Source organism: Dasypus novemcinctus, chromosome 4 (genome assembly GCF_030445035.2).
Source record: "Dasypus novemcinctus isolate mDasNov1 chromosome 4, mDasNov1.1.hap2, whole genome shotgun sequence".
Classification (NCBI taxonomy): Eukaryota; Metazoa; Chordata; class Mammalia; order Cingulata; family Dasypodidae; genus Dasypus; species Dasypus novemcinctus.
Genome location: NC_080676.1, coordinates 7108411 through 7131224, shown reverse-complemented (window position 1 = coordinate 7131224; position 22814 = coordinate 7108411). Strand labels below are relative to the sequence as shown.

The 22814-nt window shown below is 37.3% G+C and overlaps 1 protein-coding gene across 7 annotated transcripts in view; it reads right to left on the bottom strand.

Moving 5' to 3' along the window:
* The window catches only part of ARMC8 (armadillo repeat containing 8), a 116959-nt gene that overhangs the window by 33733 nt on the left and 60412 nt on the right, over positions 1-22814 (bottom strand). For all 7 annotated transcript variants that reach the window (XM_058295021.2, XM_071214516.1, XM_058295020.2 and 4 more), the window contains 4 exons: positions 22090-22290; positions 19146-19241; positions 1937-2019; positions 1541-1622 (listed from right to left, as the gene is read on the bottom strand). In XM_058295021.2, the coding sequence (XP_058151004.1) occupies positions 1541-1622; positions 1937-2019; positions 19146-19241; positions 22090-22290 (462 nt within the window). The remainder of the gene's footprint in view (positions 1-1540; positions 1623-1936; positions 2020-19145; positions 19242-22089; positions 22291-22814) is intronic.

The following is a 22814-nucleotide window of genomic DNA, read 5'->3' as shown; positions in this document are numbered from 1 at the left end:
CTGTAGGACAATTTTTTGGTAGCCGTACTGAGCCTTGAGGTTTTGCTTGGCACATAGTAGGTACTCAAAAACAAAATACCACACACACACACAAACCCAAAAACCTAAATTAACAAAACATCCTGTTGGCCAAATGAAAGGTATATGACCACTTAAAAAAACAAAAAGATGGACTGGCGATCAAGCTAACCTGTGATTCTGTGTGACATATCAGGTGATACTATTATTCGCAACAACCAGATCCATGCTCTAAGTCTCAATTCTGATTAATTTTTTGTGTGTGGAGGTGTGGGGGATCCTCAAGAGAAGACCAAGGAAGAGATTTCAGACCAAAAAAAAAAAAAAAAAATTATTTTGGAGTAGAAGCAAGAAGTAATCAAAATGAAAGATGGTTGTTTCAGAAATTGTCCAGGGGGGAAACGGATGTGGCTCGATGGTTGAGCACCTGCTTTGCCTGAGGTTCCTGGGTTCAATCCCTGGCAACTCCTCAAAAAAATTGTCCAGGAATTTCCAAAGAAGTAAAAAACAAACAAACAGGGAAACGGACTTTGGCCCAGTGGTTAGGGCGTCCGTCTACCACATGGGAGGTCCGCGGTTCAAACCCCGGGCCTCCTTGACCCGTGTGGAGCTGGCCATGCGCAGTGCTGATGCGCGCAAGGAGTGCCGTGCCACGCAAGGGTGTCCCCCGCGTGGGGGAGCCCCACGCGCAAGGAGTGCGCCCGTGAGGAAAGCCGCCCAGCGTGAAAAGAAAGTGCAGCCTGCCCAGGAATGGCGCCGCCCACACTTCCTGTGCCGCTAACGACAACAGAAGCGGACAAAGAAACAAAAGCAGACAAAGAAACAAGATGCAGCAAATAGACACCAAGAACAGACAACCAGGGGAGGGGGTGAAATTAAATAAATAAATAAATCTTTTAAAAAACAAACAAACAAACAAACAAACAGGTCATATGTGTAAATGACTGATTTATTCCTTTCTAAAAAAATTATTTACTTTTTTTTTTTTTTTTTTTTTTGAGGTACCAGGGCCAGGGATTGAAGCTGGGACCTTGCATGTGGGAAGCCAGCACTCAGCCACTGAGCCACATCGGCCTCACTGAGCTGGTTTTCTCATTTGCTTTGCTTGTTTGTTTTGCTTTTTTTCAGGAGGCACTGGGAACTGAACCCGGAACCTCCCGTGTGAAAGGCAGGCACTCAACAACTTGAGCCATTCCTGCTCTGATTTATTCCTTTTTATAACTAAAAATTATAAGGACAACTCTGGACATAAGTTGAACATGCGATACTAGCCACACAAGGATGATCAGAAGAGTAACTAAAGCTTCATTAATGAAAGGAGACCAGGCATGTATTTCCCCTTCACACATACGATGGTGAACTTCGGAAATACATTCCGCAGATTTGTAGATGATCAGAACATCAGACTTTAGGAGGGAAAATGTTCAAAACGATTCAGGCAAAAGCTGGACAGGGAGTATTCCCGGCTATCCAACTCCCTAAGGCTCTACGGTATGGATGTCACTTGCTGGCCCTAGCTTACCTTCATTAAAGGTTTCCATACTGCATGATCCTGGAAACTGGTTCGAAGCTGCTGCACAGATCTGGATAAACTGTGCAAACATCTACAAAGAATAATCAAAATTAGTTTCCCAAGAAGCCGAACCTTTAACTTTTCAAAAACAAACTTCCTGGCACATCACAATAACTAATACACACACCAACTATATCTATGGACATCATTATTTCACTGTTTCAAAATGCTTCATGGGCTTCTGAGGCTAGGTTCTCCGTTAAATAATGTTACACATTGAATGAATTCACGTAAGCACGTTTTCAAGAAAACGTTTGGAGTCTGAGCTTACTTGACGAAGGTCCAGAAAGGAAAAAGGCTAAACACACACAAAGGACTTTTATTCAGACCATTTAAAGCTCCTACCTGACGGCAGCTAACCGCACCTTGACACTAGACTCAGACAAGCCAGTCACAATTCGGTCCATCATATTTTCAGTCTCAATGATCTGGAGAAAAAGGTTAATGCTGCATAAATAACAACAAGAAGACGACAGACTTCACAGCTCGTCAATACAAGTATGTTCACATCCATTAAAAGTATAATGCTGTTTTGACAAAAGTTTTACCTCTGCAACAATGATCTTGCGGTGGGGGCAGGCAGCTCATCAGAAAGGTAGATCTACCCCACTAAGGACCTGTCAGGCTGAATGACAGGTGCAAGGGGCAGGTTATGTTTTTCGTTTTGTTTTTAAACAAACATTTAATTACACTTAAAACAGTAATTAGATGGCCTAACTATTGCACAGGGGTTACATAAACAGTCTTGAAAAAAAAGTAAAACTGAGTATCTGTGCCGGAGAGATTTAAAATTTTCAGTCCACACTTTGCTCTCATGAAATGAAATTTATGGGTTTCTGCAAGAGCCATAATGTAGCTACTTTCTTACCAACTGAATGGAAATTAAACATTTAAAAATTAACCCTTGCATAGCACCAAGTCTTTGTTCAAGTAATCATTATAATCTTGAAGCTTTTTTAAAACTGAAAAACAAGATTTCCTGCAATTTTCCTTCATTAACGAATCTATAGATACAAAATAATGTGTGGAAGAGATCAAGTTTCCTATGGAAAACAGCTTCATATATTAGTGTAAAATGATAATGCAATCAAAACACCAACATTAGCAAGAACAGTGAATATTTATTAAGCACTTCTATGTGCTAGGCATTGTGCTAAGTGTTTGACATATCTCATTTAACCCTCATGGTTTTTAGGGATTATTATGATTATTCCCATTCAACATACTAGGAAACTGAAGATTCCAGACAATACAGAGCTTGTCTGGAATCAAAGAACTGAGACTAGAACTCAGGCATCTGATTTGAGAGTCTAGGTGCTGAGCCACACTTGTAATGGGGCCCTTCTTAGAGAAGTTGTCCTGTGCTGTTGGGTAGTTCACATTATGGACAAGAAGCATTACTTCCACCTGGGAGAACACCTGGCCCAATGACTCTTAATTCTGGCTGCAAAGAAGAAAGATCTGAGGGAACTTTTTAAAAATCCTCATGTCTAGGCCACACCACAGACCAATCAAATCAGATTTTCTGGGAGAGACGCAGGCACCTGTATTTTTTAAAAGCTCCTCTCGTGTGTCCAGGGTGCATCCGATGTTGAGGATCACTGACCTAGACTAAAAGTTGGAAGATTCAGAATTCTGATCTCAGAACAGGAAGTGGTGGGAAATCTCAGGATGTTCAAAACAAAGAGGAAAATAGCAGAAAGTACAGTTGAAGTTAACAGTGACTGGGAAGAAGAATATTACCTATTAAAAATATCGAGCCACACTTTAGCTAGCATTCAGGAATGGTACATTGTTTTGCATATTATCTACTCCCCACCCCAGAGAAAGTCCTCTCTCACCCTTATTTTTTATCCACACCTACTTCTGGCCTCACTCTGCCATTGCTAGCCCCTAGACTCCTTTCTCTTCTGTCCACCCATTCTTTTTGACCACCATTATTTTCCCCCCTGACTTAGATGCTCTGCTCAGACACTCCACTTAATAGACAGATTCCCTTTTCTCACTACTTTTCCACCATTCATCATCGTTCCTGCTCCAGATCCCAAAGTGCTGATGTTACAGCAGAAAAATCACCACATCTGGTTGACTGGTCTCTCAATGTATGTTATCCCACCCCAGGGGGACCCTCACTGCTTCTCCATCAGCCTATACTCACCTCCAGGATTCCCATATTCCTAATGCTGCCTACTTCAAATTCCTCCTACTTCCTTTATACCACGAGTTCTTAACCTTTTTGTTCCGTGGACCCCTTACTAATTCCACACTATACTGTGTGTTATTTAATAACTTTATCACACCTGCACCACAATGTCCCCACAAGGATTTTTTGAGTTTCAATTCAAGCGCATGGACCCCTTGTAAAGAACTCCTGCTTTATACCCTTGCCTCCCTGTGCCCACCTCATCTTTAAGTTGGCTCAACTTCCCTCTTCTTATTAAAATGTCGTCATACTTTCACTTTTCTTCTTTTTCTTCACTCCTGTTACAATGAAATTATGTATTTTGAGCTCAAGTCCCTCCACCTTGATCCAAAAACTACCTCCCCACACTTATTTCTTGCATCATTACTCTCTCCCTGCCCATTGGATCCTTCCTCTCAGCCTGCTTCCCCTCCCATTCTAACTCCTACTTAACGGACAGTTGACAAATGAGTTCACACCCACAGGACTGGGCTTAGGACTTAGAACACGTCTTTGTAAGGGGCATGATTCGATCTATTACACACTAATAATTATTTGTATTTATAATTGTTATCTATATATCTCTTTAATAAAAATTCCAGGTAAAAAAATAAAGACATAAGTGCCCAAACCTTATTCTCTTCAAGCCAGTCTCTTTGGGCCTTCCCTTCCTTAAACGGACACGTGCCCATTTCTGGCTTCATGACTGACAGTGTTGTGACTTCCTAACCAGCTTGGTGTGGATAGTTCCCTAATCTGTAGTTCTGTCCCAGAGCTCTTTCCTGAACCTCTTGCTCCAAATCTTCAACTGCCTGTATAAGCACAATCTGAATGTTTGGCAGAACTTCTACCTCATTATGTCTCATACTGAGTTTATCTACGCCCCCCTCCCCCCCCCCAAAAAACCCTGCTCTTTCTCTATATCTGTCTCTCTCTCTGCTAATGATGTTACCATTCTCCTAGCCACACAGGCACTAAATTTGTGTTAATTTTGACTCTGACTCTTCCTCCCTCAACATCCAGTCGAGTATGTTTGCACTATACCTTATATTCATTACATGACCATTCTCACTCCATTAAACTAGTCAGGACTTTATTATTATTTCCTTGGGAGTTATAGTAATATCTTTTCCAAATTCTCTAATCTTTTGTGCTATAGCAACTGCTAAACACCAGCTCTTGAAAAATACTTCAAAGTCTCCTGAAACAGACAGGGCTAAATCAGGACCTTCAGAATAGGAAAGAAAAAAAACCAGGGCAAAAGTCTGAGGCATTGGAAGGCTAGATACTGATGCCTGAAAGCAAATGGTGGCTTGGGAATGATGTTTAATTGGGACTGGGGAGTGATAACCTGGGAGTAACCGCCTGTCTGTATTGGGTGGTTACATTATCAGAGAATGTGGTGGTGGAGGGGGGGAGGGATATGTTTATTTTCTAAGAAGGAACGAGAAATACTAATAGTACTTGGGCATGAGCAAGACTTAAGCGAGGCTTCTAGATAATGTCTACTGGCCACATTCAACCAAAGCTGCATATCTACCAAAGGACTTGATAGGTGTAGCAATAATGTAGGAATTTGATAAACTATGTCTTGGTATAGTCATAGGTCACAAAATCCCTGAGCACCATGAAAAATCCTAATTTTATACTAGAGATGGGCTAGAAAACTTTCCAAGTTTAATAGGGGCTGAAGGCCAGATTATGGATCCATCCCAAATTTAGTAGGGCTAGTAATTAGAACATGGAGAGAGAGAGAGAGTAGGGTGGTGATCAGCCAACTTAGCAGGTGAAGCAGCAGAATGTAATGTTATGGAATGGGTTTGCTGTATAATCTTGAACAACTCACTTTACCTCCCTGAGTCCTCAGTAAAATGAGGGGATATATCAATGACAAGTTTACCTCTACTCTTTTGCAATCAGCAGGTAAACAAAAATCATGTCAGTATGCGCAAAGCTCATATTGATAGTTGCTCAGAAGCAACATGGAAGCCAGGTAGGTTAGAAAAGACTGGAGATAATGTGAGTCTAGTTGAGGTATCAAAATCAGGGAGATTCAGCAGATGCCCACTGAGGCTTAGGCATGCTTTTAAAACCTGAAGATACAATGGGGAGAGAGAGAGAGAGCCCCTGATCCCACCAAACTTACAAAGCTGAATAAGCAAGTACAATGAGGTGTGTAATGAGTGCTATGGCACTTGACTCATGGCAGTATACAGTAAGAGCATCTGACCAATGACAGGGGCAAGGGTCCTCAAGGCAGAGTGAAGTAAGTTTATGCAAAGGGAAAACATCAAGAATGGGCATTCCATCTGTTGGGAAATGGCCATCAATGACTTTCCCAGAGAATACTCAAAGATGAGCCCAGAGAGTAGAACTACATCAGTGATCAATAATCATTGTGACATCAGGACAGAGCTTCATGCTTTCTTCTAGGTTCTTTGGGGCATGTGGTGCCTGATATTTTGGGGATGGAGTCAGGCTATAAATTACTAGGGCTATCTGGAGATATATCCCTTCAGGTATAGGTGGACCCTTCTTAGACCATGGTCTGGCAAAACTCCTAAGGCAGAAGGCCTGGATTTATAACTGAAGGGACTTCAGTCACCCTGCTAAAGTTCCAAAAAGCATACTACTTGATTGTCTGGCCCACCTTCTCCATCAATATATCAGTCTGGGGGTAGGAGGGTAAAAATAATGTAAAATTAGAATGTGAACTGAGGATTCCAATCCAAAAGGGCATCCTGAGAGGCCATGTGAATGAGGAACATGACCCAACCGAGGTTTTACAGCTTTGAGGATACTGAGATCATTTGTGCAGAGGTAAAGAAGGCATTATAATGAGGACACTGACCAAAATGAGGATGAAAGTGTGGTAAGACAGAAAATGGTTTGGAATCAAATCCAGAGGAAGATTTTTCAGATCAGCAAGGAAGATCTACTTGAACAGGATCTGAGGCCCAGGCCCCTGTCACTGGACGGGAGACCACTATGGCCTGTGGGGAAGAGGGGCAGTCAGCCTAGAGGGTTATGGGGAAAATGAAGAACCCAGATAATCCTACAGCAGAGGTTCATGGTACACATGGGAATGTCAAGATGAAGATGGCCCCAGGTTATAAGGGAACACTGCTGGACCCATAACATAGTGTGACCAGGTCATGAACCATCCATCTTTTCCTCAGAGCATCTGAAGAAGAAAAGCCAGATACATGCTCTTAAAAAAAAAAAAAAAAGTGATCCAATATTCTTCCAGCCAGACCCCAGGATGACAAAGTCTTCAGGTGCTAGAAAATCATAAGCTTGGGCTTACGATAGGACCCCCTCAATGGTGCTCAACCCAACTATGTATAAAGCAAATGATGTGGCACCTGACACCAGACAAATTCTTAGTGATGCCACCCAACTTCTCAGACAATATAGAGAGTAGTGGGTTCACAAGGTCCAATGTCAGTGCAGTCAAGAGACTGACCTTGAGGGTCTCAGGAGGAAAGAGAGGGGTTATGAAGTAACAAGGTAGACACTAGAGTAAGAGCACATGTACAACCATGAACTGAATAGAACAGAACCAGTAGGGACTGGGAAGAGATCTAATTCTATAGATGGAAAAACCAAACTTTTCCTAGGTTTAGGAAGTGGCCATAATAATTTTGCCACAGAAAATTAGCTAAAGGACATAATGGCACGTACACTGTGGAAATGCTTCACCACCTAATGTTTACAATTTCTGAGCACATCCTTATACTATGTCCCCTTTATTAAAATAAATAGTAACCAAAAACCAAGAACCAAGAACCCATGAACCACGAACCACCACCAACAAAAAAAAGAGGCATGGTCTTCCATGAATCAAGCAATGGCAGCAGGGGGAAGCCAATTCTCTCACTGCACCGTCTGCATGGTATTAATGGCAAAACACATAGCTATCTGAAAGAACTGAATATATTTATGGCCATGAATTTTTGAGTAGAGCAATGTTAAAATCAGAAGGGTGAATGGTCTCACTCAACTTCCATTGATCAACAAATGAGGTTTATGAAGTTCAGAAGATTAAGTCACTGGCCCAGGTTCTCTAGGCAAATCGGAGCAGAGCTGGGGTTCCCTCAGGTTATCTTTTCTCTCACTGTAAGGAAGAGATTTTGCTTAGCCTTAATAACTAAACTGAGATCTGACTTTGAAACTGGGAAAGAAGAGCTTTAAAGTTATTAGTGCTGTGGGAACCACATACTATATACCTACATCCTAAGCTAAAAAGATTAGTATACTAGGTAAGAAAGGTCATCATTGATAAACTGAACTGACAAGGAAAAAAAAAAAAAGATATAATTCACAGGGCCTCAGAGAGAGAAAATGACAAATCAATGGACTCAGCTTTGGTTGAGGGGTTACAAATACCAAAAGTCAAAGAGGATGTAAGTCAGTGAGGAAGAGACAAGCGAAAACAAAACAAACAAAAAAACAAACACAAAATGAGGCTGAAACCACAAGAGTGTGTTCTGATGACTTTTTAATTCAATCCCCTTATGATCTGACCTCCATTCTAGAATCAGGATCTAACTTCAGCAGTTAATAACCAAATGGAACTAACATTCTACGGTCCTCAAGACATTAGCCCCACCTATTCTAAATGAGAACTGCAGGTTTCCTCAGTCACATCATTTTCTGTGTAATATCTTTGCTCCTGTTCCTGATGTAGGACATTTTCTTCTAGCAAACTGTTTAAAAATAAAGGGCAATTTTTACCAAAGGCTCTTTTTTCTAAAAGATATACAGCTTCTCTTATAACAGATTACTGATCAATGTATTATATTCTAGAGTTTCAGTAAACAGTTTACAAATTATTTCTTCCCCCCTCTTTCATCACTCCCACATTCATACCAAATTTATCTAATTCCATGACCTTGGGTCAAGAAAACAATGTTTGGGATGCTGAAAGTGAGGAGAAAACATGCTTCCTTCTCTCAGCCAGAGAACCAAATGAAAAACATCCTAAGATTTGGTTGATAGGCAGGGTCTCCCTTGAGTCATATTATCTTGAAGGCACTGAACTAAATCAACATCTGGCTTCTCTGTTGGGCCTGACTTTGCCTGGGAGCAGGGATTATGGGGTGGAGGACAATGAGAAGGGGCTCTTATGGTAGGCCCATTCTTAAACTTCCATATTTCATTCTTGCTTCTAAGCCCCCAGAAGACCGATAATGCCTATAGCAGGATTTTGTCATTTCTACACCAGCACCTTTTAATTTTCTTAATACCTGGGAAACTTCCACTTATTGTTAATATTAGAAGAAACACTTGAAGTTAAACTTTTTACTCTTTGGAAAAAAGAAAGTGGGAGAAGTTCTCTCTTGGTGTGACTTCTTCCTCTAAGTCCAAAAATATAGTCACTGTGCCAGATATACTTACATGTCTAAAACTAGATCAATACTTCCTCTATCAAAAAATACTTATCTGGGAAACGGACTTTGGCCCAGTGGTTAGGGCGTCCGTCTACCACATGGGAGGCCCGCAGTTCAAGCCCTGGGCCTCCTTGACCCGTGTGGAGCTGGCCCATGCGCAGTGCTGATGCGCGCAAGGAGTGCCCTGCCACACAGGGGTGTCCCTCGCGTAGGGAAACCCCACGCGCAAGGAGTGCACCCATAAGGACAGCCGCCCAGCGCGAAGGAGGGAGCAGCCTGCCGAGGAATGGCGCCGCCCACACTTCCCATGTCGCTGATGACAACAGAAGCGGACAAAGAAACAAGACGCAGCAAAAAGACAGAAAACAGACAACCGGGGGAGGGGAGGGGAATTAAATAAATAAAAAAAATAAAAAATAAAAAAAAAACTTATCTATGTTTAAGAGCGCAATTTTCAAAGTTCAATCCTTAGCTTAATAGCAGAATAGAATGTAAACAGCCACTGAAACATACTAGTTCACTTACCCCACATAAATAAAACCATTAAAATGGTTTTATAAATATTCAAAACACCAAACTAGAGACTTCTTCTCCATCTACTCCTTTTCACCCCAGGAATGTAAATGATGCAGAAATTGTGCACTACAAAGGCCCCGCTCAGCCACTATTCCTCCATATACAGATCTACACAGCTAACAGTCTTCACCTCCCTACAGAATGACTGGCTGAATTTTAAGGTCCTGATATAACAATTTACTCAATAAATATGGTGGAGACCCTACTATATGCCAAGTACTACTTTTATGGAACTTATATTTAGTGACCAACATTATAGTTTCACAAAAAAGTAACAGTTAAAATACGGGAAGCGGACTTGGCCCAGTGGATAGGGCGTCCGCAGTTCAAACCCCGGGCCTCCTTGACCTGGCCCATGTGCAGTGCTGATGTGCGCAAGGAGTGCCCTGCCACGCAGGGGTGTCTCCCACGTAGAGGAGCCCCATGCGCAAGGAGTGTGTCCCATAAGGAGAGCTGCCCAGCACAAAAGAAAGTTCAGCCTATCCAGGAATGGTGCCGCACACACAGAGAGCTGACACAACAAGATGATGCAACAAAAAGAAACACAGATTCTCGTGCCGCTGACAACAACAGAAGCAGACAAAGAAGAACACGCAGCAAACAGACACAGAGAACAGACAACTGTTAAAATAGATGATTTAAGGATTTTAAAATATTACCTCAAGTATAAATCTATTCCATAAGGAAGCTGTCTACAAAATTAAATGCTGAAATTTTTATCTCCATAAAATCCTTAAATCTGGATACTTCCTCTCTAGAACAATAATTTACAATGTAATCACATGTAGACATAGCCATTATAAAAACATTTTCAACTGATGGATTCTATGCAGAGGGAACAGATATATAGAGATCCTCCTTCTCAACTCCTGAAACAACTGTTTTAGAAATGGACTTTTCCAGACTCATTCATAGCTATTTCAAGTACGATCATATGCAAATCATATCTTGGTATATCAATCATGGCAAAACTAGCTTTCAATGTAAACAAGGTTTTTTGTACACACATGCAGCCCTGGAATTATAATGCAGTAGTTTAAAGTCTACTTCTCTAGCTACTTTAAGTTTTATGCACCCACAAAGTATGCACCAGTCTTCTGCTTCATTCCTGGGCACAGAGGTGGCACATCATAAATGCCAGATGAATGAATGGACAAATGAACACAATTAGAGCATCTCATTATCCAACTTAGTACCCCAAACCACGTGATAGAAAAGACACATTTTCTGAATCCAAAGCTTTGTAACCAGCTAATATAAAATATTAAGTTATATACCAAGGTCTCTCAATTCATGTTTTCTTTTTCACCTACTTCAGACTAATCAGACATTTTAATGTGAAATTTCTTGCCATCCTGTATCAAAATTTGACACTAGTAATGGTGCTTAACTTTACATAAGTAATAAAATGGTTAAGAGCACATTGGAAGTTGGAGAGACTGGGAGATGATCTAGGCTCTACCACTTACTAGCTGGGTGACTTGGTCAAACTGACACACCATCTGATTTGCAACACCTATCTCACAGGGTTGTATGCGGTTTAAGGGAGATAATGGGCTAATGCTCAGCACAGTGCCTAGTACATACACGGTAAGTGCTCAATAAATGGCAGTAGATATATTAAGTTCAGTTTCCCAATCAGATGATCTTCTGACATAACTATATACATTTTGCATACCCCCATACCACCTAACACAATGTTTTATACTTGGCAAAAGCTTAACGGATATTTATTTAATAAAAGAACTGCATCGTTATCTTTCTCTTTGGCATGGCGAAAAATCTTATTCAGGTAACTCTGCCAAACAAAACAAAGAATTCAATAACATTTCCTATTGTAACCAAAAGCCACAGTTATTCCAATTTTTCTGGGGTTTGTCACATGCCCAAATCATTCAGACAATGAAAGAGGCATGTAGCGAGTATCCAGTGGCAATGTCATATCAACACCTGATAACGCTTCTCTTTCAGAAATCCGACAATTGACCTCTTCTTCTGCCTTTGTTAGGCTCTTATTTCTTTCTACAGTACAAGATACAGAGGCAAATGGAGAGTGCAGTTGTTTTCAAACTGGTTTATAATCATTTATATTTAACTATGTAGTATTAGCACAGGGTAGACAAACTTCTTCTATAAAGGTCCAAAGAGTAAATATTTTAGGCTTCGTGGGCAACGCGATTCCATCGCTACTACTTGACTCTGCCTTTGTAGTACAAAACAGCCACAGACAAGATGTAAAGGAATGAACATGGCTGTGATCCAATACAGCCTTATGGACACAAATTTGAAATTCATATACTTTTCACTTGCCAGGAAATATTCTTCTTTTGATGTTCTCCCCTCCTCATTTAAAAATGTTAAAATCATTCTTAGCTCATGGAATACGAATTATTACACAGATAAGAAGAGCCCACAGACTAGTTTGCAGACCCCCAGGTTAGCATTTTTATCATAGAAAAGAGTGTACCAACAGTCCTGATTCTTCATCACAAACTGAATTTTCTCAAGGTCTACTATTTCACAAATATTCAATCATTCCAAACATTTCATTCATTTCCAAATGAACCATTCTTCAAAATCCAACTAAGTCACATATTTTAGCTTTATAAATGTAATATAAGGATCATATTTTAGCCAATTTGTTGGTTTATAAAACATCTAAAACTTATTTAGCTAGGTTATAAACAAAATAACCAACCTATACTTCGTATTTTTAAAAAAGAACCAGAATTGAATTCAATGGTTTATCCAATTACAGTAGCACAAATAATGGTCTAATGCTCAACATTATGATTACATTTAATTAAGCTCTGAAATAAAAATGCATTATTTTATTTTATAAATACCTCTATCATGTATATAGCATTATCACTTCCAGGTTTGCTTCTTTCAGTATGCTGAAGGCCAAGGGTCTCAACACTGTGGGCAAGTGGCAAAACCTGGTCTTGTCACGGTTAATTCTTTAAAAATACTTACCATCATGAACAAATCTGCAAGGTTCATTTAAAATTCTTTGGTAGGTTAGCTTTAAGAAGGTAACTAACAATTTAACCACAGATTAAGTCAAGGAATTACGAACTTATTGCTATTCAGTAGCAGAGCCAAGTCCTGAAGGGTGCTCTTTCTGTGGTTATCATGGAAAATCCTTTAAAATGTTCAAGGTGTTTACAGTGACAACATGCAAACTAAGGCTTAGAAACAATACCTTACATCTGCCTGATTTTATGACAGACACACACAGATGTTTAAAGCTCTATCTTTTAAATGACCAACCGTTCAGAATTACTGAACTCTGCAAAACATTTAAAAATATAAATTCAAGGTACACTTAAATATTGTTATCCAGAAGACCAACTAGTAATAAAGTCAAACTATGAGGACAAAAGACAAAAACTTCAAAGTAAAATGCCTGGCAAGTTTTGGTGATAGCAGAGAAATATTAAGAAAAATTGACCTAAATTTATCAATATACTTAAAAAAAAAAAAAAAGAAGAAAAATTTACTCTGTTCGAAATGTGAACATATGTATTTGGGCTATGACTTCAAATGAATGAGAAACCTTTTGTGAAATGACAGGCATCTATGGATAATAATATTTAGATAACCAAAGTTAGACAGAATTTGGCCTTCCTATTTTTCTTAAGACATTTCTCAAAACTTTAACAAACTGTTGATTTGAATTGTATATTCTATTTAACTTCAGCAAAACAATTATATTTGGTGCTTGGGAGGACATGTTATGAAAACAAAAAAGGTTTTAAATCAGTATTTTAAATATACTTTAAAATATTGTGTTAACTGAGTAACTTGTAACACTGATATAAAAATAAATTAAAAAAATATAATTGTATGACTATAAAAATAAGAAAACATCTTGTCATTTAAAAGACTATAGAAAGAATCTGTTTCTGAAATATAAATGCTCTTTTACTGGACATGAATAACAGTTTTGGAAATTTATAGCATAAAATCACTTCCTTCTTTGCAAATCTTTCTTTCTTTATACACCAATATTGTTTGCCTTTTTCCCCAAATACATTTATAAACATATATTTAATCTCCCAAATGAAATCATTTAATATAGTCTAATAAATGCTTTCATTTATTGAGCACCTACTAGGTAGCAGGTACCATGCTAAATATTTTAAATACATTATATCTTCTCCTCACAGTTATAAATTCCTTCGCTACAAAAAAACTGAGAAGACAAATTCTCATTCTTTTTTGTTCTCTTTTCTTTCTTTTTCTTTCCTTTGACTATATTGCCCCCAAAAAATAAATATATCAAGTTCACTATAAAAGGAAAAAACACCCTTGGCTACCTTCTCATATGTAACATAAACCACTGTGATTAGATAATTTTTTACCCCCACAAGGAACAAAAACTTAAGATTTCATGTTTTTAATTCTTAAAAATATAAAATAAAAAGCATTTAGAAAAGCACTAAAATGGCAAAAATATTAAAGTATAAATTTCCTAATTGAATTCAAGGATAGCTCCATAGATACCAATATATATATTTTAATTGGTTCCAAAGAATCCCTTGAGTCTCCAGCAAATTCTTACTGGTCATTCTTACTTTTCTCTCATTTTATAAATGCTGCATTTTAAAACTATGTCTTATTGCTTCTGTATCTTCCCTCTCTGCTTCACTCTTCCTCCCATCCAGAGGACAATGTTTACACAATGTAGGTAATTCAATTAACTTATGCAGAGCTGAATTAAATTACTGACCTTAAAATCAGAAATTAATTGGCACGATAATATTTTATGCAGGTCTGCAGGTGCATATCACTTTACCAAATGGGTTAAGTCCTGAGAGTCAGACTAATTTCTATAAACCGAATCATAATCTTATCTCTAGAAAAAAATTGTACCAGATTCACTCTTAATAATGTTACAAAATTTTTATAAAAATTCTAAAGGAGGGAAAGAAACCTACAATTCTCTAATTAAAAATAAGTCATGATTATTTCAAAATGAAACAAACAATTACCATACCATAAAACATCTACTCTTCGATCTATATCCAAATAAGTAGAAACCACACCCTGGGAACTGGCCTGCCTCTTGAAAAGTGGGAATTTCCTGCATTTTCTTTATTCTGAGTAAATATAGTGAAGCCCTTGCCTATATGAGCACATTGTACATTTCCCCATCATGAATAAATGCTGCAGGGTTCATTTAAAATTCTTTGGTAGTTAGCTTTAAGGAGATAACTAACAATTTAACCACAGATTAAGTCAAGTCACATATCCATGGAATTACTAGTGAGGTTAAGAAAGTTCCTAATGCAGAGAGGTCTACATGTAATCCAATAATAGGTACTTAATAATGTCTTTTGCAATACAGCTCATTCATCCATTTGTTTGTTTATTCATTCATTCAGGCAAATATTTATTAAGTGCCAACTATGCATCAGGCACTGTTGCATATGCTGGGAATATAGTAATGAACAAAGCATTTTTTAAAAATCCCTGCCCTCATGGAGCTTACATTCTAGTTCTTTAAAAGGGATCCCCACATGAAATATAGGTTTTCAAAACCCAAGAGGAAAACTTTCTGAAATGCTCCATTAGTCAGTTGCCCACCCCAGAGGAACAGAGTCTACAATAAGTATTTTGTTTAACATTTGCAATGTGTTTTATTTTATTTTTTATTTTTTGAAGTACCAGGGCAGGGGATTGAACCTGGGACCTTGTATGGGGGAAGCCAGCGCTCAACCACTGAACCACATTGGTTCGCCTGTGTTTAACTTTTTTTTTTTAATCAAAAATAAGAAACAACATCCTGGTTATTTATTAATTTCCTTGAATTTTAATTTATAATTTACTACTAATTTCTCAATTTACACTATTTCTGACCTATTCCTCCAGTTCCTTGAAGAGAGTGAGAGAGAATCCCTTTTAAATTTCCACCCTAAATGATGATCAATAGGTAACAATCATGTAATGAAAAAAGCAATTCTTTACTATAAAAGAATATATTCTTCACAATTATAGCATTGTGGTAAACAAAAAACTGAAGTTTTGACTGGGGATTACAGCATATGAAATAGTTTGTTGATCTATTTTCTTGGTATCTTAACTTCTTCCTTTCTCAGTGTCCTATAACTAGACTTATGATTCCTAATCAGAATTAGTATATGGTAAAGGCTATAATTAGAAACTAGACTTTCCTCTCAGCAGAGATTCCAACTAACTTTTGCTTGGCACTGCTGTCAATGCGGTTTTTGTTTATGTGCTCTGACCCTTCTTCCACTGAGCCCTCAATTACTCTCTCTGTCTTTACTCTCCCTCACCAAAATCCACTCGGTCTTCTAAGTTTAACATGGCCAGGCCACAACTGTTGCCAAGCTCAGCGGTCCTTCATCTTTTCTTGGGTTCTTCTCCCTTTTCTTCTCACAGCCAATGGTAACATTTTTCATTCTCATTTGCAGAACTCTTTCTACCATTCTCACTTAATCTATCTGACCAGGTTACCACAGGAAATTAAGAAATTTACCAGTATGCCACATTGTGATAAAGGATGCAAAGTTAGGAATTAGAATATCAACACTGTTTTGTAGAGAATACAGAAAGATCCAAGCATATTTAAGGAAATCACTCTGTGTATGATTTTTGCATTTGCATTTCTGTATTTATTCAACAAATATTTATTGAGTGCGTATTATGTTTCAGGAATTGTTATACAGTTGGTTTCTTTTAATGGAATATACAAACACTGCTCTAAAGCAGGGGTGGTAAATCTCTCATCTAGAAGTCATATCTAGTCTTTAGCATTTTTTGGTCTGGTCCAAAAAGCTTTTACCAAGAAATGAAAACACAGCAAGCTTTTAGGAGTCTTTGGAAGCAATAAGATGGGGACATAATTCTACAAAGAGAGAAAGCCTAAGTCCTTCCCCTTTCCTGCTGTGTACACCCTCTGTCTCTCTCGCTCTTTGCTCTGGTTTCCTCTTCCCCATTCTGTGTCCTTTCCTTAACTGGCTGTAACAGAGCACTGGAATATATTATTTACTGTATTTATTGAATTTTTTCATTTTCAATTTAAAAGGCAGGCCAACTGAATATTTCATTTCTCTCCTGAAACAAACAACCAAACTTTTTTAGTGCTTCTTTTTTTTGGGGGGTGGGGGAGGAGGGAAGAGGGAGAAGGAGGTCTACAGTTTTTGAAATTTCTTTCAAAGATTCTTCATCTATTAACCCAGTTAATAGAAATCCCATTTTGGCAAGCATAAATATTGCATTAAATAAATAAAACAATAATAAACATTGTACTTAAAGAATCTACACAAAGAAGAAATACAGTCAAAGTTCATAAGATATTAAAGTGTATAAGGTAAATAATTACATGACGGAAAAAATTAAAATCTACCCAAATAAGTATTTCAACAAAAAATGGAAGAGAAATAAATCCATTAAAAGAAAAAGTTATTCATCATTTTATATATACTAAAAGGACTGTTCACACCTAGGAATGGTCTCCAAGCAGATTATCACAAAATTACTTTATATTTTCAATTTTACAATTTCTCTCTTCAGCAGTTACTATGAACTGTAAATTATTCAAATGGTTAATATCCCAGAAATTAAGTATTCTTCCTAAAAATTCTAAATAATCCCCATTACATAAAAACATCACAGTATCTTTTCTTCACCACACAAAAAACTATAATAATTATAACTTATTCTTTATTTGTCATCTTTCTACAGAAATGATCAGGAGTTAGCCTTACCAGAAAAGTATACACATTATGAATACAAGAGTCTTAATAAACTACTGGTCAGACTATTATGTTGCAAGTATGACTAGAACATGATATCACAAATTAAGTCATTAATTCCAAAACAATAGTTTATTAACAAAAAATTACAAAGAAGTACAAATGGATATACTGTCCCCCCCGCCCTCCACAGCACTATAACCATTATGGTCCATCTAACTATCTCCCTTTTAGTCCACAGCATGGTCTTTTGGACCATGCTATAAGAAAGGGTAAAATATTTCTCCTATATTCCAAAGGGCCCTACTAACCATCCAAATACAAATCATGTATTTAAGTTATACAGTCCATGTCAATGTTTAAAATTTTTATTATCTATGAGTTGTCATAAAAATCTTCCTTTGCAATACAACAAGTACCTAAACTAAAGGAAATATGTCAGCATTAACACTCATAAATCATGTTTAGACACAGGGAATATTCTATCATTAGTATATTTGCCTTGAAGAAACAGTTTACAAATGAAAAGTTAAAGATGTCAAAATGATTTTCATAGACATTTACTAAAAAACACCAAGTCAAGATGTTAACAGAACTAAATTGAGGTACTTGGAAACATTCGTTTTGTTAGTTGTGCTTTTTGAACTGAATTTAAATCAAAGCTAATCACACATCTAATCTTACTGTTATTACTTCAATTTTCAAGGATGTTTCAATTTCTAAGTTCCACAAACTTAAGATTGTTCCGTATTTCTCTTTCTATAGGCCAGAAGTACATCTTTTTAATCATGGTAAACTCTCAATACTTTGTGATGTCTCACAGTGCTCCTTAAAATACCAGTACAGATGGGGAGATATAGTAAATTGTCATGTTCAGGAAATAATCCCTAATTTGCTATTTCTGCTGTGGCTCAAGAGAGAACATGTGGTTTTATTCACTGATAATCCTAAAAGCCTTGTGTAGAATTTAATAGATTATATTTTTTCAGTGGTAAGCTCTGGTCTTTTGGTTTATCAAAGAAGCCAGGTCAGAGTTTACCACTATACTTTACACCTTGCCAAGAGCTAGTTTCATAAAGAAAATGAGTTCAGTGTTGGACTAGGCTGTGGTAATATAAGGGTGCTAAATCAGTGAACATTTTTTAGGAGCTGGAAAATTCAGATGACCACTCACTAAACATTAAATCATCATTCCACAAAGATTTTATTCACATCAAACTTGCACAGTAGCAAAAAATTCAAAACATAACTACGCCACATATCAAAGAACAATATACAATAGAGATTTGAATTTCTCAACCGCATTAGAAGGAAGGTATTTCCATAAATAACATTTACAATTCTAGTGTTAGGTCTTTCAAGGTGTCTGAAGCGTCACAGTGCTAGAATTGATTTTTATCAGAACACATGCAAAAATGTGCAACATAATTATCCATATTAATGACAGAAAAAAGCACGCCAGTTATTGGTTATTGCAGCACAGTCATGCCACTCTATGTTTCTAAAAACAAACGACCCCCCAAATCCGGGTCCCATTCATTCTTCAATTATGCCTTTAGTCCCTCTGCTTTATTATAGTCAAACAGTCACTGTTAGTGCTCTTCACACGACTTTCAGGTTGGCGTCACTCCCTGCCTGCTGGCTGTCAGGACTGGGGGACGCCCCTCTCCCAGACTCACCTTCTTCCGGATGTCTTCATCGTTTGCTCCGAGTGAGGCATAGAGCTTGAATGCAGCCTGGCGGAGTTCATGAGCATGCTTTAAGTCATGATCAAGCTTTGGGAGGGAAAAAAAGATATGCTGCAACTCAGTCCACAAATTAAACTTCCAAAGAAACTAAGCAAGAAGAATTGAAGAAAAAAAAACTTAACAATTGCTGCCATACTTAGGCTATCACCGAATTTCCCAGTTATTTGGGCATTCTGTTTACATGACTGAGGCTTGACCATGTTTGTGTCAGCATGACCTGAAATGCACATGGTCTGCTTCTGTCTGAAAGTTAACACTGATATACAACAAACCTTTATACAACAGACCTTTGATCCCTAAAAATTCATCGTTCCTAGATGTTAGATAGCCTTACTGGCATTGAGGGTTGTTTGCAACAGCTCTTTGGAATGCTCTTGCAAAACAAAGGCACTCCAAAGCCTTTCTAGTGCCAGAACAAGCTGATAACTTACGTATCATTACAACTATCTCTTTAGGCAGTTTTCCTTAATTTTCTCAAACAGTAAGAGTAGTGGCTCCAAAATGTATTCAACAAATGCAATGAACATACCACACTAACGGGAAAAAAAAAAAAGGAGTCCTAATTTCAGCATTTAAAGCTTTAAAACCAGGGACTCCTTTGTGAAAAACTTTAATAAACAACATATCATGGTAATCATTACTAGCTATTACAGTTACATGAGATTTATGTTTAAGGTTCTTTGTTTTGTACTTGAGAAAATTATTAAAATTACTTACTGTGTCAAAAAATTAATGCTATTATACCTTTCAACAAGTGTAACTAGTTTTCTAAATTAGCAATTCTTCCATAAACCTGACTTTATCACCAAACTATAATAAAGATAAAATAGTAACATGTTTTCAGGACACTTTCAATACATAGTATATATCAGTAATGAATAATTTTGTAAATAAAAGCCATAACTTAATTCATCCACAGGAGTACCACTTTCTCCAAATGGATAGTTACCTTAGAAATGTTCACTCTTATCCAATAATATAGGTGGTGTTCACAGCATTCTAAGACTCTCTTTTGAAACTTCCTAAAGAGCTAAATGGCTACCAGTTAGAAAACTGAGACAGTGGTAAATCTTCATCGACCAAGAGTTTTAATTTAATTGTCATTGTTCGGGTATTTGAAGATGGGAAAATCCAGTTGGACACTAACATTTCAGGTAAAGAATAAAACAGTGAAAACGTGAAACTGAGTTGAGGTAGTTCTGAAGGCGATTCTTAAAAATAGTTCCAAAACTGTTTTCATCAAAACATTTAGATAGATTATGGGAGTAACTTCCCAATATACAATACTCATTTTGATATGTAAGTTCTAAAATACCTACTTCTAAAGTCTAACTACTTTCTAGCCATAATTTACTAGAATACTGACTTGGCCTAATATAAAATACCTTGTAAATCACACACTGTATCAACACATGAGAATTTCTCTCTATGAATCCAGGTCACTTTTATGGTCAGAAACAATTGATTGTATAATTCATCCTCAAAATTAAAGATGATGAAACAAACTAATACTCAAGTTTGGCATTTTAAAAAAATCACTACTAAAAATTATTACTAGTTTTACTGTGATAGAAATGAAATTTTAAAAGCCCTAAAAGAAGTGATAATCTTCTGCACACTACTTAAGTGATTCAAGCACTGGCTTAAAGTTCTTTTAACTGTTTCCTCATTCTCCTGTCCACCGATGTGTTCTACTTGTGTTGCTGGGGTGGTCAAATTAGGGTGTTCATGAAGCCACAGTTAGGGATTACTCATGCATCTTCGTACCAGCGAGAAAATGTGTCAGTGTGAGCAAGTGGTCAGAGCAAAACCAGGCAAAGAAATGCAGATGGAGCAACATAACCCACCCATCATCTCCACTTGAAAAATAACACTACAGAAGGTAGAACAAACACATAACTTTAATGCAAAGAGGGCAGGGTACACTATTAATACAAATTATCAATGAAGGTTATTTTAGGCCCTTCTTAGAAAGAGAAAAGAAACACCTTTAATAACTTCATTTTCAATGTTCATGCCAAATGAATAGTTGCCTGCTAGATGAGGCAGCTGAGAGTTTTAGAATTCAAGAGCATGGGGGGTGTGGGTGGGGGGTTGAGGGAACAGTTAAAAGAAAATTACCATTGGGGCCACTGGCATAAAAATAGTCACATTCATAAAACAATACTAGATACTAATTAAGAAGCAATGCTCTCTGTACCATGACATCCTTAAATAAACTTTCTCTTATAGACTATCAATCTCTTCTGCTTAGAGAAATGGATTTGATGAAGAGGTTGAGAAGCAAAGAGTCAAAAAGGATATCTACCTGTTCTAAGGAAATTAAGTTTTGAGAAAAAGTTGGCAAACTGGTCCTTGAGTGTCACAAACTAGAGGTTAAGAGATGCTAGAGCTGCCCTAGCAGGCCCAGAGCACAGCACGAAAGCAAACAAAAGGAAAGAAAGAAAAGATAGCAAAAGTTAGAAGAAAGGAAAGCCAAATGACAGAGACTATCTCTGGTGGGGCTAAAAGGCCACTCAGTCACCAGTAACAAAAGATTACCCTTGACCTAAAGAATGAGAATGTAGCAACAGAGATGATTTTGTACCTTGAATAGGATTAGATGATGCTTACATAATGTCAATGCCCAACTTAAAGACCCACTATTTTGGGGTTTTGAGAGTAAGAGATGCAATCTTCTTTCTTGCTTATCTGTTTAGTAAAAATCCTGACAATAAACATTAAATAAAATGAATTTTTTAAAAACTTCATAAAGCAATATAATCTATCAAAGGTAACAGATTCCTTTATTTAAAAGGCCTTTGAACTGTAATTATCAATTGTTTCAAAGTTTGGAGCAATAAAAAAAAGAAACTTAAAAGAAAAGAGAACATACCCTTTTAATATCAGTGATAGCACTCACTGAACTGGGATATTTGAAATAATCAGCAAGCATTGCGATGAGGTGATCGGTTATGCTAGCAATTCTCTGTAGCTCAACGTCTGGTTCGATCAAATAGGCAAGTGTCTCTGCTCCTTCAACTCTCTCCTCCAATAACCTCTCCTTACTGCACATTCGAACCAAACAAGGTAATGTCTGAAAGGCAATGAGATTATTTGTCTTTTGGTAAATGTAAAAGTTTCATGGAGAGCATACAGTGACTGAATCAATTCAATGGTTTTTATTGAGTCACATTTATGCTTAAATGCTTCCCTTAATGACAATCAGAGAAGCATAAAAGATATTTGGGGAATGCAAAAACAATATTAAGTGACTATTAATCAATTGTGTATTGGCATATTAAACTCTGATCATACAAACTACATTTAATACAAACTCTAATTGAGCTTTTGGAATTGATAAGACTAAGGCTTTTTTGTACAATTGTCTAAGAAATATTTAAGAATCTCTAGCAAATGATGTCTGATAGTTCTGCCCCATCTATGTATGCATTTACTTACAAGAGTTCCAACAGTTCAATCAAGAGTGATTTTTGCCTTAGAAAAACTATGTTATCTTTTCCTCAATAAGTAATACTCCTATAATGCCTGTTTTATTTTTGGTTTGGGGATTAATACTACAGCTGCAAAAACAAAACACAGCTTTAAAGATTCAGTGTT